Consider the following 14,576-nt stretch of genomic DNA (forward strand, 5'->3'; position numbering starts at 1 on the left):
TATCCATGGGTAAAGATTAACAACAACGACAAAAATAGTTCTCTTCTGCTCAAAGGGAGGGAAGGAGGGCAGAGAGGATGGAAAGCTAAAGCCCTCTTGTTCTAACATTTTTTAAATTTTCATCTTATTAAAGCCTCACCGATGCTCGCTAGACACCTTAAAAACAGTTTTTTCTTGTCCAGAGAAATTACAGCTGCTTAAATAAAGCCTCAAGTCTTTGGTTTCCTTGGGTATTTCTGCCATATTGTTCGCCCAGAGCTGCTGTGAGCTTAATAATAGAGTAGCTGTTAAAACAATCTTTAAAACAAGCAAAACAGACCGTTAAAAAGCAGAGAGGGCAGCCCACTTGCTGGAGGTGATGGTAGTGAGTCTGGACAACTGTGTTTGCCTAGACTCCAAGGAGCCCAGGCAGTTGATCAAAACAAGAACTCTCCATCCATCCAGAATTTCAACCCCCCAAAATAGATCGGTACTGCATTTCCAAAGAGGGATTTTTCTATAAAACTAGATGCTTAGAATCACACGCCGCCATAATTACCCAGCAGCTTATACAGGCTGGTCACTGGTACCTTCACAATGAGGAGGGGCTCATTCACTATAAATCGGAGATTATTAGTTGTCCCTGAAAGATGGGGGGTGAGGGTGACAGGGTTGGTGGGCCAGGCTCTGTGGCTTCATGCAAGCCAGGCAACAAAGTGGAGAACGTCAGCTTCAAGTGGCACCAGACTAAGTGGCTGAGAAGAACTCAGTCACCGAGATCATTTGGTGTCTCATAGGGAAGGAAGCCCCGGGTATTTCAAGAAATTAAACTGATTTTTAAACTGAATTCAGTCACCCTAACCAGTGTGGCTCAGTGGATAGAGCATCGGCCTGTAGAATGAAGGGTCCCAGGTTCGATTCTGGTCAAGGGCATGTACCTTGGTTGTGGGCACATCCCCAGTAGGAGGTGTGCAGGAGGAAGCTGATAGATGTTTCTCTCTCATCGATGTTTCTAGCTCTCTATCCCTCTCCCTTCCTCTCTGTAAAATAATAAAATATATTTTTAAACTGAATTTAGTCAACCATCCAAGCATGTTGAGCCATTTCCAAAAGTTCTTGCTCATGCTTATATATATATATATATATATATATATATATATATATATATATATATATATATATATATATATATAATTTTATTTTATTTTATTTTATTTTATTTTATTTTATTTTATTTTATTTTATTTTATTTTATTTTTTACAGAGAGGAAGGGAGAGAGATAGAGTTAGAAACATCGACCAGCTGCCTCCTGCACACCCCCCAAAGGGAATTGCCCTCAACCAAGGTACATGCCCTTGACCGGAATCGAACCTGGGACCTTTGAGTCCACAGGTCGACGCTCTATCCACTGAGCCAAACCAGTTTTGGTGCTCACGCTATTTAAGCGGCCTTTGGATAAGCCCCTGAGCTCAGGGAACTGTGCAATCAGCATGGACACTCTCGTGCCTTTTCTGTGACAACAAACCTGGCTGCAGCCTGGAGAGAGGGTCACATGTGTCGGAAGGGCGTGTAGATGAATCACAGAACCCGAGAGGTGGCTGGAACCTGCCGAGGGTCAGTCATCCTGGCCAAGTCCCTCCATGTAGGAATGAGGAAAGCTAGCTCAGAAGGTGCCTGGCCAAGGCCCCTCAGCAAGGTAGAGGTGGAGGCTGCAGCAGCCTCCCAGCCTTGTGACTCCCGATCCAGTGCTCATCCTACTACTCTGTGCTGCCCCTGAGAGCCGTTATAATAACCAGAGAGTAAAAGTTGCTGAGTGGCCCAGCTGACATGGCTCAGTGGTTGAACCAGGAGGTCACAGTTCGATTCCCGGTCAAGGCACATGCCCAGGTTGTGGGCTCGATCCCCAGTGTGGGGCTTGCAGGAGGCAGCCAATCAATGGTTCTCTCATTGATATTTCTGTCCCTCTCTTCCTCAAATCAATAATATCCTATATAATAAAAGCCTAATATGGGCCCAAACCGGTTTGGCTCAGTGGAAAGAGCGTCGGTCTGCGGACTGAAAGGTCCCAGGTTCGATTCCGGTCAAGGGCATGTACATTGGTTGCGGGCACATCCCCAGCAGGGGGTGTGCAGGAGGCAGCTGGTCAATGTTTCTCTCTCATTGACATTTCTAACTCTCTATCCCTCTTCCTTCCTCTTTGTGGAAAATCAATAAAAATATATTTTTTAAAAAGCCTAATATGCAAATCAACTGAACCATGGAATGACCAGTGAAACGACCAGTCACTATGATGTGCACTGACTACCAGGGGCAGATGCTCAATGCAGGAGCTGCCCCAAGCCCACAGGCTCCAGGCCAGCCAAGGCGGGTGCCAGCAGGGGGCTCCCTGATTACCCTGGCAAGTGGCATCAGGGGGCGGGGGAGGGGCCAGCTAGTGAGGGGGCGGCACCAGGCTTGCCAAAGGGGCTGCCAGCAGGGGCCCCTGATTGCCCCATTAGTCGCCACACAGACGGGCCCTTATCGCTGGCCAGGCCTAGGGATCCTCCCGACGCATGAATTTCATGCACCAGGCCTCTAGTATACATATAAAAAGCTGAGTGGCAGCACATATAGCTCACACCGCACCCTGAGGCTGCAGTGAAGTTTGGAAAGTCTAACTCAGGGAATCCTGACCCAGTTTTGCAATAGTCCAGGTGCCTCGAGAAAATCTGAAATCTGAAATGAACTACAGTCCCATGTAGTGAAGAAAAATGATAAAGCTTATTACCTATGTAGGAGAAAACATATGATTTCATGGAGGGGAAGACCCTCTGTTTCATGTTATTTTTATGGTTTTCATACCATTCTCATCCAGTAACAGGATTAAATGCCTATGCCACTTAATAGCGATGAAACAGACAACACACACTGAGCTTTGACTAAATGCCAGTCTGTGCCAAAGCGCATTCTTGCATTAGTTTACCTAATTGTTGCAGTGCCCCTATAAGGTAGGGATAATGATCCCATTTCACAGATGGGGAAACTGAGGCTTAGAGGTGCCATGTGACTTGCTTAACATACAATGCCTTCCAGGCGTACAGATATTAGCACTGCTGCATAAAGGCTATAAGACAAAGTCCCAGTCAAAAGAAGCTATCAGATAAAAGAATTCTTCACCACCAAGGAAATCAATGCAGTTCAGCTAGCTTAATGGAAAATACCATTACAATGAAAAGTTTAGCATAACACGTGGATTCTAAGGCCCAGCAAATGAACCACTTTTTCTTTTCTTTAATATATTTTATTGATTTTTTATAGAGAGGAAGGGAGAGGGGTAGAGAGAAACATCAATGAGAGAGAAACATCAACCAGCTGCCTCCTGCACACCTCCCACTGGGGATGTGCCCGAGACCAAGGTACATGCCCTTGACTGGAATCGAACCAGGGACCTTTCAGTCCTCAGGTCGACGCTCTATCCACTGAGCCAAACCGGTTAGGGCATGACTCGCTTTTTCAATCCATATTTGTTTTAACAAATGTCTCAGTGAAACGGAAGACTCAGGAAGCAGAAATCTCAGAAAGCCTCTGAGGAGCCATATGTTCATTTATACTTTGACTAAGTCCCAGCAGAATTGGGGGGGGGGGGCGGGTATTTACCTAATATCTATCCATAATAAAGAGCAAATATATATCTTTGTTCTTCTCTTATATAAGTGAATTCAACCAAGACATTTACAAAAAAGAGACCATTAAAACAAGTTGTACTTCACCTGTACATATCCAACAAGACTAATGATAAGTGCCTTTTCTTTTTCTTTTTTTCAATCCTCACTTGAGGATATTTTTTCCATTGATTTTTAGAGACAGGGAAAGACAGAGAGAAATATCCATATGAGAGAAACACATCGATTGATTGCCTCTGGCCTGGGTTGGGGAGGAGCCTGCAACCGAGGTACATCCCTTGACCGGAATCGAACTCGGGACCCTTCAGTCTGCAGGCCGACGCTCTATCCATTGAACCAAACTGGCCAGGGTGACAAGTGACTTTTCTAATCAGAGATGTGCCTTCCCACCAATCCAGCTCTTGGGAAATAGTAACATCCTGACTCTTCAGATCAGGAACATAAGTTGAAATAAAATATAACCACTAATGTGAATGACGGATCTCTCTCATGCCCTCTCCGATAAATCCATTTTTCCCCTCCTCTACTTTTTGACCAGGAGAAGAAATACCGCTTTCAAAACCAGGTAGACAAGATGAAAGAAAAAGTTAAGAATGTGGAGGAAAGATCGAAGGAGTTTGTTAACAGAGTGGAAGAAAAGAGTCATGATCTTATTCAAAAGTGGGAAGAGAAGTCAAGGGAATTCATTGGCAACTTCTTAGAACTGTTTGGGCCAGATGGAGCATGGGTATGTAATTATTTCACTTGGCCCCGCGATGACGGGTGTTTTCAGTGTATCTTTTCTCACGAAACTACTCAAGGTTGTCCCTTATCTCAACCCAATATGTGGCCTCCACTTGGGGCATCCACCAGCCTGAGTGACTTTTAAGTTCATGTCACTTCCTTATTTAGTTCCTGCTTTACCCTTCAATATAGTACCCAATAGTACCCAAAGCCAGCTCTTGTCCAGAGCTTAAAGCCATTTGGTGGTCATCGAATGGAATTACTGCAGAGGTTGGTTCTGTAGCTTATCTCAGGTTCCCAGTGGGAGATGATACAAAGCTTGACGATAAAGGTAAACTGAGTCAGTGGCATCATGGAGCTTGTGTTGTAAGACAAGGCTAACCGGCTCCTGGATCAGCCAGGGGAGAAGGGTGCAAACCAAACAGCTGCCTAGGTCAGCTCTTGTTACCAGAAACTCTCCTGTTTCATTGGTTGGAAGGGAGAGAAGAGGTAGGAATTGGCCCTGCATCTCTACCCATCATGCCCTGATTTCCCTGTTGTTGTTGTTGTTTCTTTTTTTTTTTCTTTTTCCCCCTCCTGTTTTTTCCATGGCATGTGTATGTTGGCACAGAAGTCTTTGGGGACTGATGCCACAATCTGAATCTTTTTTAAAACATTTTTTATAGATTTTTTACAGAGAGGAAGGGAGAGGGATAGAGAGCTAGAAATATCAATGAGAGAGAAACATGGACCAGCTGCCTCCTGCACACCCCCCACTGGGGATGTGCCAGCAACCAAGGTACATGCCCTTGACCTGAATTGAACCCGGGACCTTTCAGTCTGCAGGCCAACCCTCTTTCGTCTGAGCCAAACCAGTTTCAGCCACAATATAAATCTTAAAACAGAGAGAAAATGTCAAGGGTCCCTTGCCTAAATTCTACAGAAAATTCAGAATGAAATATATGAGAAGGGAAAAGAAAATTCTGGAAACCCCCTCGAACTCCCTTAATATTTTCTATTGTATGTCCACCTCCAGAGTAAATAACCAACACTGTCAGCAGAGTTAATGAGGGTTCTATGAAAGAGATACTTTCACAGCTAGCTTCCTTTTAAAACAAAAATAAATGATTCCATTTCATTTCCCTGATTTTAAGTAGCCTAGATTTCCTATTATGACATGAGAAGTCTCTAACAAAATCCACTTCGGCTTAATTATTTTATTGATGGCTTGTCACTCCTGCCTCTCTGCTCATTTGAGCTGGTTCATTAGAGGATTATCTAAAAGTAAAACACTCAATTAGTGATAGAAAAAGAACAACGTGTGAGAAATGGGAAGAGACGCTTTGCTGAAAGCCTAGTGGTTTCTAAGTGATGATAGAGGGAGGTTAGCAAGTCCTGTTGGCTGAATCCGCACGCGGCTGCTTTAACCCTTGTTGACCTCCAGAAAGAGATGGTAAGAGTGGAGGAGCCAAGGGCTGGGTTCCTGTTCCTTTCCCCTTGGGCACGCTAACATTTGCGCTCAGGTCAGTTGAATTCATGGGACAGTATGTATGACCTTGTGTGTGCACAGTACTGGGGAAACCTTAAGGATATAGTGCAGACCCTGTTCTCTGGTGTTCCATGGTCTCCATCAGCTAAAGTCTGAAGCTCCCTATTTACCCTGTTTCCCCGAAAATAAGACAGTGTCTTATATTAATTTTTGCTCCCAAAGATGCGCTAGGTCTTATTTTCAGGGGATGTCTTATTTTTCCATGAAGAAGAATACGGTACACATTTATTGTTAAATGAAAATAAAGGAAATTTATTACCTGTATATGGTACGGTAGTATGGTAGTTGTCAACACAAACCAGACAAACTGTGAATCCTACAGTATCAAGAATTTACTCATTTATTCAATGACAATCATGTCGTCATCTTCTGGAACATCATCATAACAATCCAATTCCTGAACTTCCTGGTGCATTTCTTGTGAAATTAATTTTCATTCTGAGACAGAGCCTAGGGGGGGCCTTATTTTCGGGGGATGCCTTATGTTTCACTCAGAAGGAAACCTGTAAGTAGGTCTTATTTTCGGAGGATGTCTTATTTTCGGGGAAACACGGTACCTAGTGTGTAACTTAATGGTTCACTTTTTCACAACTAATCTTCAAATTCTGAAGAAATAGCTAGTGGTGGGTAAATGAAACCAGGTAGGTATTCCTGTGCTCATAGGGATTCAGAAATGTGTCTGCTGAGAAGCTCTGGTGTTGCAACTCAAGGGGGTGGGTGTTTTCTCCATGTGGAGTGAGCAAAGGCAGGGAAGGGATATCATTTCATAGAAACTGTGTAGATTCTAGTCGTTTCAGGCTCCCCATGAAGGTGAATAGTAGCGGGAATTGTTCTGGGGTGGGGGTGGGGGTCAGGTGACACAAGCTGAGGTGATTTTGAAGAAATGAAACCCAGCTTAGAGACTGGAGGTTTTCCTTTTTGAAACTTGCTATTAGTGTCAAAACTGTTATTAACGTTAATTTACTGTATCAGCCAGACTTAGACATTACTTTTTTTTTCTGTTGACATTAAAAGTACAGGAATAGTTACGAGGATGTTAAACGCCAAGATAAGTAATTTGCTTTTCATGAATATGCTATTACTATAATAATTCTTTATTTGTGAATTTGGGACTGGAACTCATTTCTTAAAATAGAGGACCTGCATTATCTGAAAATACAGTACTGATACAAATAACCCAAACTTGAAAAGGCAGAAAATAGAAGGATTTAAGTTACAAAATTCATAGAACCTTCCGGCATTTGCAAAAGATATGCCATGGCTACAATCTTGCATATCTACATCGATCTATGTTGATCTATATATGATCAATATATACAAATAGGTATAGGTCTGGATACAAAGCTTGGTTACAACTTGATCTTTGATGGATCAAATTTTGCAGGCAGACCTGGTTTGATTGGCCCTCACAGACTAATCCTGGTATATTTGGAGAGGACAATACACAAGGATATGAAAACACCAGGAGGTGGTGGGGCCATCTTGGCAGATGCATTTGAGGATTTGAACAGGCAATCGGTTTCTCAATCGCTAGAATAGACTATCTATTCCCATTTATTCAGTCTCATTAGTGGATTATCAGAGCCCAAGATAACATTTTTTTCATTTTTTTAATTAAGGTATTATATGTGTACATATCTTACCAAACCTCCCCCCTTTTTTAAAATTTATTTTATTGATTTTTTAGAGAGGAGGGGAGAGAGATAGAGAGTTAGAAACATCAATGAGAGAGAAACATCGATCAGCTGCCTCCTGCACAACCCCTACTGGGGATATGCCCACAACCAAGGTACATGCCCTTAACCGGAATCGAACCTGGGACCTTTCAGTCCACAGGCCAACGCTCTATCCACTGAGCCAAATCGGTTTCGGCCTAAGATATCATTCTTCAATCTCATCACCTACCACCCTATTTATTTAAGTATAGTCATGCACCACATAAAGATTTTTCAGTCAAAGATGGACCACATATATGATAGATAAGATTATAATGGAACTGAAAAATTCCTATCACCTAGTGATGTCATAGCCATCTATATATATAAAAGTCTAAGCAACTGAACAAGGGTTAATGGGTTGCTCTGATACGCACTCACCACCAGGGAGCAGATGCTCAATACAGGAGCTGCTTCCTGGTGGTCAGTGCATTCCCACAGCCAACCTCCGGCAGTCCCTCCCTGATTGGGGTTCCTCCCCCACAGTTGGCCAGCGCTGATGGCCCCAATCAGGACTAGGTAAGATGACCCAATCAGGCCCTATCGCCAGCCAGGCCGAGGGATCCCACCCATGCACGAATTCGTGCACCAGGCCTCTAGTCTATATATATAAAAGCCTAAGTGACCAGATGTCCAAACGACTGGTTACTATGGCATGCACTGACCACAAGGGGGCAGACGCTTAATGCAGGGGCTGTCCCCCTGGTGGTCTGTGTGCTCTCACAGCCAACCTCCCGTGGCCAGCCAACCTCTCACAGTCCCTCCCCCAGGCTGGCAGGTCCTGATCGGCCCCCACTGGGACTGGGCAAGATGGCCCCATCACTGGCCAGGCTGAGGGACCCTACCTGTATGAATTCGTGCACCAGGCCTCTAGTTGTAGTATAACACATTACTCATGAGTTTGTGGCAATGTTAGTATAAACAAACTATAATGCTACCAGTCCCTTAAAAGCATAGCACATACGATTAAGTACAGTGCATCGTACTTGACAATGGTAATAGAGGACTATGTTACTGGTTTGTATATTTGCTATACTATACTTTTGTCAGTAGTTGATAGTTGTTCTATTTATAAAATTTGCTATAGACATATGCTGTGTTATGCCAACAGCAGCTTCATACATCTCATATCTACTGGGTCTCTTGATTACATTCTTTCCTCTTGAACTCAATTTACTCTGGTGTTTTGTTATAACGTGCTCTACAGGCCTGTAGCCTAGGAGCAATAGGCTATACCAGGGTGGGGAATGTCCAGCCTGTGGGCCGTATAAAGGCTTGAGAAATCATTTGGCCTGGCCCTGCCAAGGCATGAGGGGTGAGTTAATGAAAAGTTTGACCAAATAGAGCAGGCTCATTTTTAAGTTGATAATTTGTATGGCCCACGAATGATGTTATAAATATCCAAATGGTCCTTGGCAGAAAAAAGGTTCCCCACCCCTGGGCTATCCCATAGGACCTAGGTGTAGTAGGCCACCCCATCTAGGTTTGTGTAAGTGCACTCTATGATTCCTACACAATGATGAAACTGCCTATGCCATTTCTCAGAATGCATCCTTGCCATTAAGTGATACATGACTGTATGTGCTTGATTCTTGTAACCTCCTGACATACTCAAAAGACAGCCTGTAACCCAAGCAGAGTGCCAAAGCGAAGCCTTCCCAACAGAGATTTGGTATTACCTCTCTTGGAAGGGGGTGTCTCTTTGAAAGATACTATCAAGGGAGGGGCTTTAAAGAAGTTAAATTTTGAAGCTTTGTTGCCATGGTGGAGGCGACACCATTCACTTCCGTGGTACTAAGTGGCAAGGGGCCAGGACTGAGGTAGGCTGAATCAGCTTTCACAGTTAGGTTTTGGGATAGGGCCTTCCTAGTGAAAGTTGTTTTTTTGTTTGAAGTATCTGAATCCAGAGCAGACACATTCTACTTAAACAACATGTGCTGTTTTTTAAACACATGTACTTTTTGGAATGATCTGCCACTACCGTGTTTCCCCGAAAATAAGACATCCTCCTAAAATAAGACCTAGCGCATGGAAAGATAAGACATCCCCTGAAAATACGACCTAGTGCAACTTTGGGAGAAAAAATTAATATAAGACACTGTCTTATTTTCGGGGAAACAGAGTATATTCCTTCATTGACTGTACACAGAGAATCATTTCCGGTTTAAAGTGAAAGTGGGTCTATTCTATCTTACCATGTGAACGTAGACCCTTTCCTGGGAGCACCAGGAGACAATGACCTTAAGTGCAAATTTCTAGTTCATCCTGGACCACAAATTCCCTCTGCCCCAATTTAATCAGTAGGCCAACCAAACAGGTCTTTGCCATCTGACATATGAGATTACCTTAAAAAAAAAAAAAAAAAAGACTGATGTATTTTAGAAAAAATACAGATTTATCTACAGGAGGTCCATTGGTGGTTGCTAGATGCAGGGAGTGGAAGGGTGGGTAAAATGAGTGAAGGGAATCAAAAGGCACAAATTACCACTTATAAAATAAACTAGAGGCCCAGTGCACAAAATTCGTGCACAGTATATGTGTGAGGGGGGCCCTCAGTCCAGCCTGCATTCTCTCTAATCTGGGACTCCTTGGGGGATATCCAATTGCTGGTTTAGGCCTGTTCCCACAATTGGACATCTCTCTCACAACCAGGGTCACTGGCTCCTAACTGCTTGTCTGCCTGCTTGATTTCCCCTAGCCACTCTGCCTGCCTGACTGCCCCTAACTGCCTTTACCTGCCAGCCTGATTGCCCCAACTGCCCTCCCCTGCCAACCTGATCACCCCCAACTGCCCCTCCCTGCCAGCCTGATCGCCCCCCAGCTGCCCTACCCTGATGGCCTGATCCCTCTAATTGCTCTCCCCTGATGACCTGATTGCTCCCAAATGCTCTCCCCTGCTGCCGTGATCACCTCTAACCACCTCTGCCTTGGCCCTGCCACCATGGCTTTGTCCGGAAGGTCTCCTGGTCTAATTAGCATATTACTCTTTTATTAGTATAGATAAGCCTTGGGGTGCAATGTACAGCATGGTGACTATATATATAATATTGTATTTCATACTTACAACTAAAGTTGCTAAGAGAGTAGATGGTAAAAGTTCTCATCACAAAGTTGTGTAACTATGTGTGGTGATGGATGTTAACTAGTCTTGTTGTGGTGATCATTTCACAATATATACAAGTATTGAATCAAGTTATACACCCGAAACTAAAATGTCAATTATTTTTCAATTAAAAAAAAATAAATGTGAACATAGACTTTTTTCTCTATTGTTTACTCCTGTATCCTTAAGGCTTAGATTAATGCCTGAACCATACATAGTGTGCTATCAGGAAATATTTGTTGAAAGAATGAATGATCAAATTTCAGACTTTTCATGTCAGGAAAACCTTCCATAATACATTGTAATATACAAAGTGTTTCTTTTCAACTTCTATCATGAAAATATACCATGCTAGTAAAACAAACAAACAAAAAATCCCATCATGTGTGTGTCTATACATATACTACTATAATGAGATATTATTTGTATCTGCCACATTTTGTTTATCCCTTCATTTATTGGTAGACATTTGAATTGTGTCCACTTTTGGGTTACTGTGAATAGTACTGATATATACATGGATATACAAATATCTACTTAAGTCCCTGCTTTCAATTATTTTGGGTTTGTACCCAAAAGTGAAATTGCTATATAATATGGTAATTCTAGGTTTTTGTGTTGTGTTTTGTTTTGTGTGTTTTTTAGGAACTGCCATGTTATTTTCCATGATGGCTACAACATTTTACATTCTCACCATAATACACAGGGTTCTAATTTCCCTATACCTTCACTAGTACTTGTTTGCTTTTAAATATATTTTATTGGCTGAAACCGGTTTGGCTCAATGGATAGAGCGTCGGCTTGGGGACTGAAGAGTCCCGGGTTCGATTCCGGTCAAGGGCATGTACCTTGGTTGTGGGCATATCCCCAGTAGGGGGTGTGCAAGAGGCAGCTGATCGATGACTCTCTCTCATCGACATTTCTAACTCTCTATCTCCGTTCCTCTCTGTACAAAATCAATAAAATATATATTTTTTAAAAATAAAAAATAAAATAAATAAATATATTTTATTGATTCTTTACAGAGAGAAAGGGAGAGAGATAGAGTTAGAAATGTCGATGAGAGAGAAACATCGACCAGCTGCCTCCTGCACACCCTCTACTGGGGATGTGCCCGCAACCAAGGTACATGCCCTTGACCAGAATCGAACCTGGGACCTTTCAGTCTGCAGACCGATGCTCTACCGCTGAGCCAAACCGGTTTCGGCAGTACTTGTTTTTCAATCCTATCTAATAAAAGAGTAATATGCAAATTGACCATCACTCCAACACAAGATGGCTGCCACGAGATGGCCACAAGGGGAGGGCAGTTGGGAGGGACCAGGCCTGCAAGGGAGGCAGTTGTGGGTGATCAGGCCAGCAGGGGAGGGCAGTTGGAAGGGACCAGGCCTGCAAGGGAGGGCAGTTTTGGGTGATCAGGCCAGGAGGGGAGAGCAATTGGTGGGGGGACTAGGCCTGCAAGGGAGGGCAGTTGGGGGAGATCAAGCTTACAGGAGAGGGCAGTTAGGGGTGACCAGGCTGGCAGAGGAGGGCAGTTAGGAGTGATCAGGCTGTCAGGGGAGCAGTTAGGCATCAATCAGGCTGGTAGGGGAGTGGTTAGGGGGTTATCAGGCTGGCGGGCAGCAGCAGTTAGGGGCAATCAGGAAGGAAGGCAGGCAGGCGAGCAGTTGGGATCTAGCAGTCCTGGATTGTGAGAGGGATGTCCAACTGCCCGTTTAGGCCCGATCCCGGATCGGGCCTAAATGGGCAGTCGGACATCCCTTGAGGGGTCCCAGATTGGAGAGGGTGCAGGATGGGTTGAGGGATACCCTCCATGCATGAATTTCGTGCACCGGGCCTCTAGTATTTTTATAATAGGCATTTTAATGGCACTGCTAATTTTTTAAAAGTATATTTTATTTATTTATTTATTTATTTTACAGAGAGGAAGGGAAAGGGATAGAGAGAAACATTGATCAGCTGCCTCCTACATACCTCCTACTGGGGATGTGCCCACAACCAAGGTACATGCCTTTGACTGGAATCGAACCTGGGACTCTTCAGTCCTCAGACAAACACTCCATCCATTGAGCCAAACTAGTTAGGGTGCCACTGCTAATTTTTAAGACTGTTTTTATCTTGAGAAAATAAATAGAAAATTTAGTTTGTGGATTTGAATTGGATATCCCACTTGAGTCTTTTTGGCAGGGGGTTTAAAAATTGTCTTCCAACAAATGCTTAAGTAAAACATGAATAATCATGGAAAGCTTCTTATTATGTAAGTGGCTAACTACGGAGCATTGATCATGACAAGGGGCTCACTTCCTGGCTGGGTAGCCTTGGGTAAGTTCCTTTGCCTCTCAGTCACCTACCAGGGGTGTTGGGAGGATGAAATTATTTTTTAAACACATTGTTATTGATTTCAGAGAGGAAGGGAGAGGTAGAGAGAAACATCAATGATGAGAGAGTATGGCTGATTGGCTGCCTCCTGCAGGGGATCCAGCTGGAAACGAGGGCATGTGCCCTGACTGGGAATCGAGCCATGACTTCCTGGTTCACAGGTCAATGCTCAACCACTGAGCAACACAGGCTGGGCAGAAATAAATTTTTATATACCATATTTTCCGGCGTATAAGATGACTTTTGAAATGAAAAAAAGTCAACCGAAAATCGGGGGCAAAAGACCAAAATTGCACAAAAATTACCTGCAGATCTTGATGGCAAAGTAAGTCTTTTCTTTGAAGTGGGGGGTAGTCTTATACAGCGAATATAGGCCTAAACCTATGTTTTAACTGTAAAATTAGGGGGTCATCTCATACGCCGGAAAATACGGGGTGTGTGTGTGTGTATAATATATATATATATATATATGTGTGTGTGTGTGTGTGTGTGTGTGTGTGTGTGTGTGTGTGTGTGTATATATATATATATATATATATATATATATATATATATACCTTTAATAGTGCCTAGCAGGCAGGTATCAGACACTATAAACCTTAGTCGTTTATTGATTTGGCCACAACTGAAACTCCGTGAGTTCTGTTGTTTCTCAGAGGTTCAAACCAGAGAGGAAAACTAGGATTTTTTTGTTTGTTTCTTTTGGGGCAGCTATGTCGGACTCTATCTGAAATACTGAAATCTTTCAAGACATTTGTGATGACATTTACTGCCTCAGTGGATGTTAAGAACTTCTTAAAAGGGAAAACTTCGTAGAAGGGGAGAAATACTTTCATATGGACAGGACTATAAATGGGATTATTTTCTCGGGAGGAATCTTTATAAATGGAAACCTCTTGATACAGCAAACGACTGAATTAAAACACCCTTTCTCTTTGAAAATACCACGCCAGGTCTTCATTATTGGTTATATTTCTAAAGTGCTTTCCTTCCCAGGAAGCTCATTACAAACTGTCTCCTGACCTGATTCAATGCAGCTTCTTTGTAGGGGAACCGCCCTTCAAAACGCACCAGTAACAGATCAGAGAGCTTGCGAATTGAGACCCAGAGTTATTTTGCAAGGATATCACATCTTATGAAGTGCGACGCCATTGTTTATCATTAAGGATTCAAGTGATTTCATCCCCTTAGGCAGAATATTCTGTTATGAGCTTAAGTCAAACCGTAATAGACAAGTCGTAGATTCCTTAGAATGTGGGCTTCTAATGGAAATGCTGATAGTCCATCAACAGCGGGAGGGCTAATGGCTGCCACTAAAAATACACTGAAAGATTACAGTAATAAAAATACTATTTTAAAGTGCATGCTAGAAGTTCAAGAATTTTTTTTTAATGTTGTTGTTAATAATAAGCAACCCTCTCCTTTTGGCATTTGATTTTTGTCTTATAAATGGGCTACATATATAACATTTTTGTTTTGTTTTGTT

The 14,576-nt window shown here is 43.0% G+C and overlaps 1 protein-coding gene and 1 long non-coding RNA gene across 4 annotated transcripts in view; both read left to right on the forward strand.

Annotated features, from left to right (window-relative positions):
* The window catches only part of LOC311614722, a 520,998-nt gene that overhangs the window by 410,046 nt on the left and 96,376 nt on the right, over positions 1–14,576 (forward strand). The window lies entirely within an intron of this gene.
* Positions 1–14,576, forward strand: part of PCYT1B (phosphate cytidylyltransferase 1B, choline) — a 93,550-nt gene that overhangs the window by 66,661 nt on the left and 12,313 nt on the right. For 2 of the 3 annotated variants that reach the window (XM_084869713.1, XM_084869712.1), the window contains exon 7: positions 4,181–4,369. The exons of the other annotated variant lie outside the window; for it this stretch is intronic. In XM_084869713.1, the coding sequence (XP_084725839.1) occupies positions 4,181–4,369 (189 nt within the window). The remainder of the gene's footprint in view (positions 1–4,180; positions 4,370–14,576) is intronic. 3 annotated transcript variants of the gene reach the window in all.

The sequence above is a fragment of the Pipistrellus hanaki genome (assembly GCF_964339955.1).
Source record: "Pipistrellus hanaki genome assembly, chromosome: X".
In the NCBI taxonomy this organism is placed as follows: domain Eukaryota; kingdom Metazoa; phylum Chordata; class Mammalia; order Chiroptera; family Vespertilionidae; genus Pipistrellus; species Pipistrellus hanaki.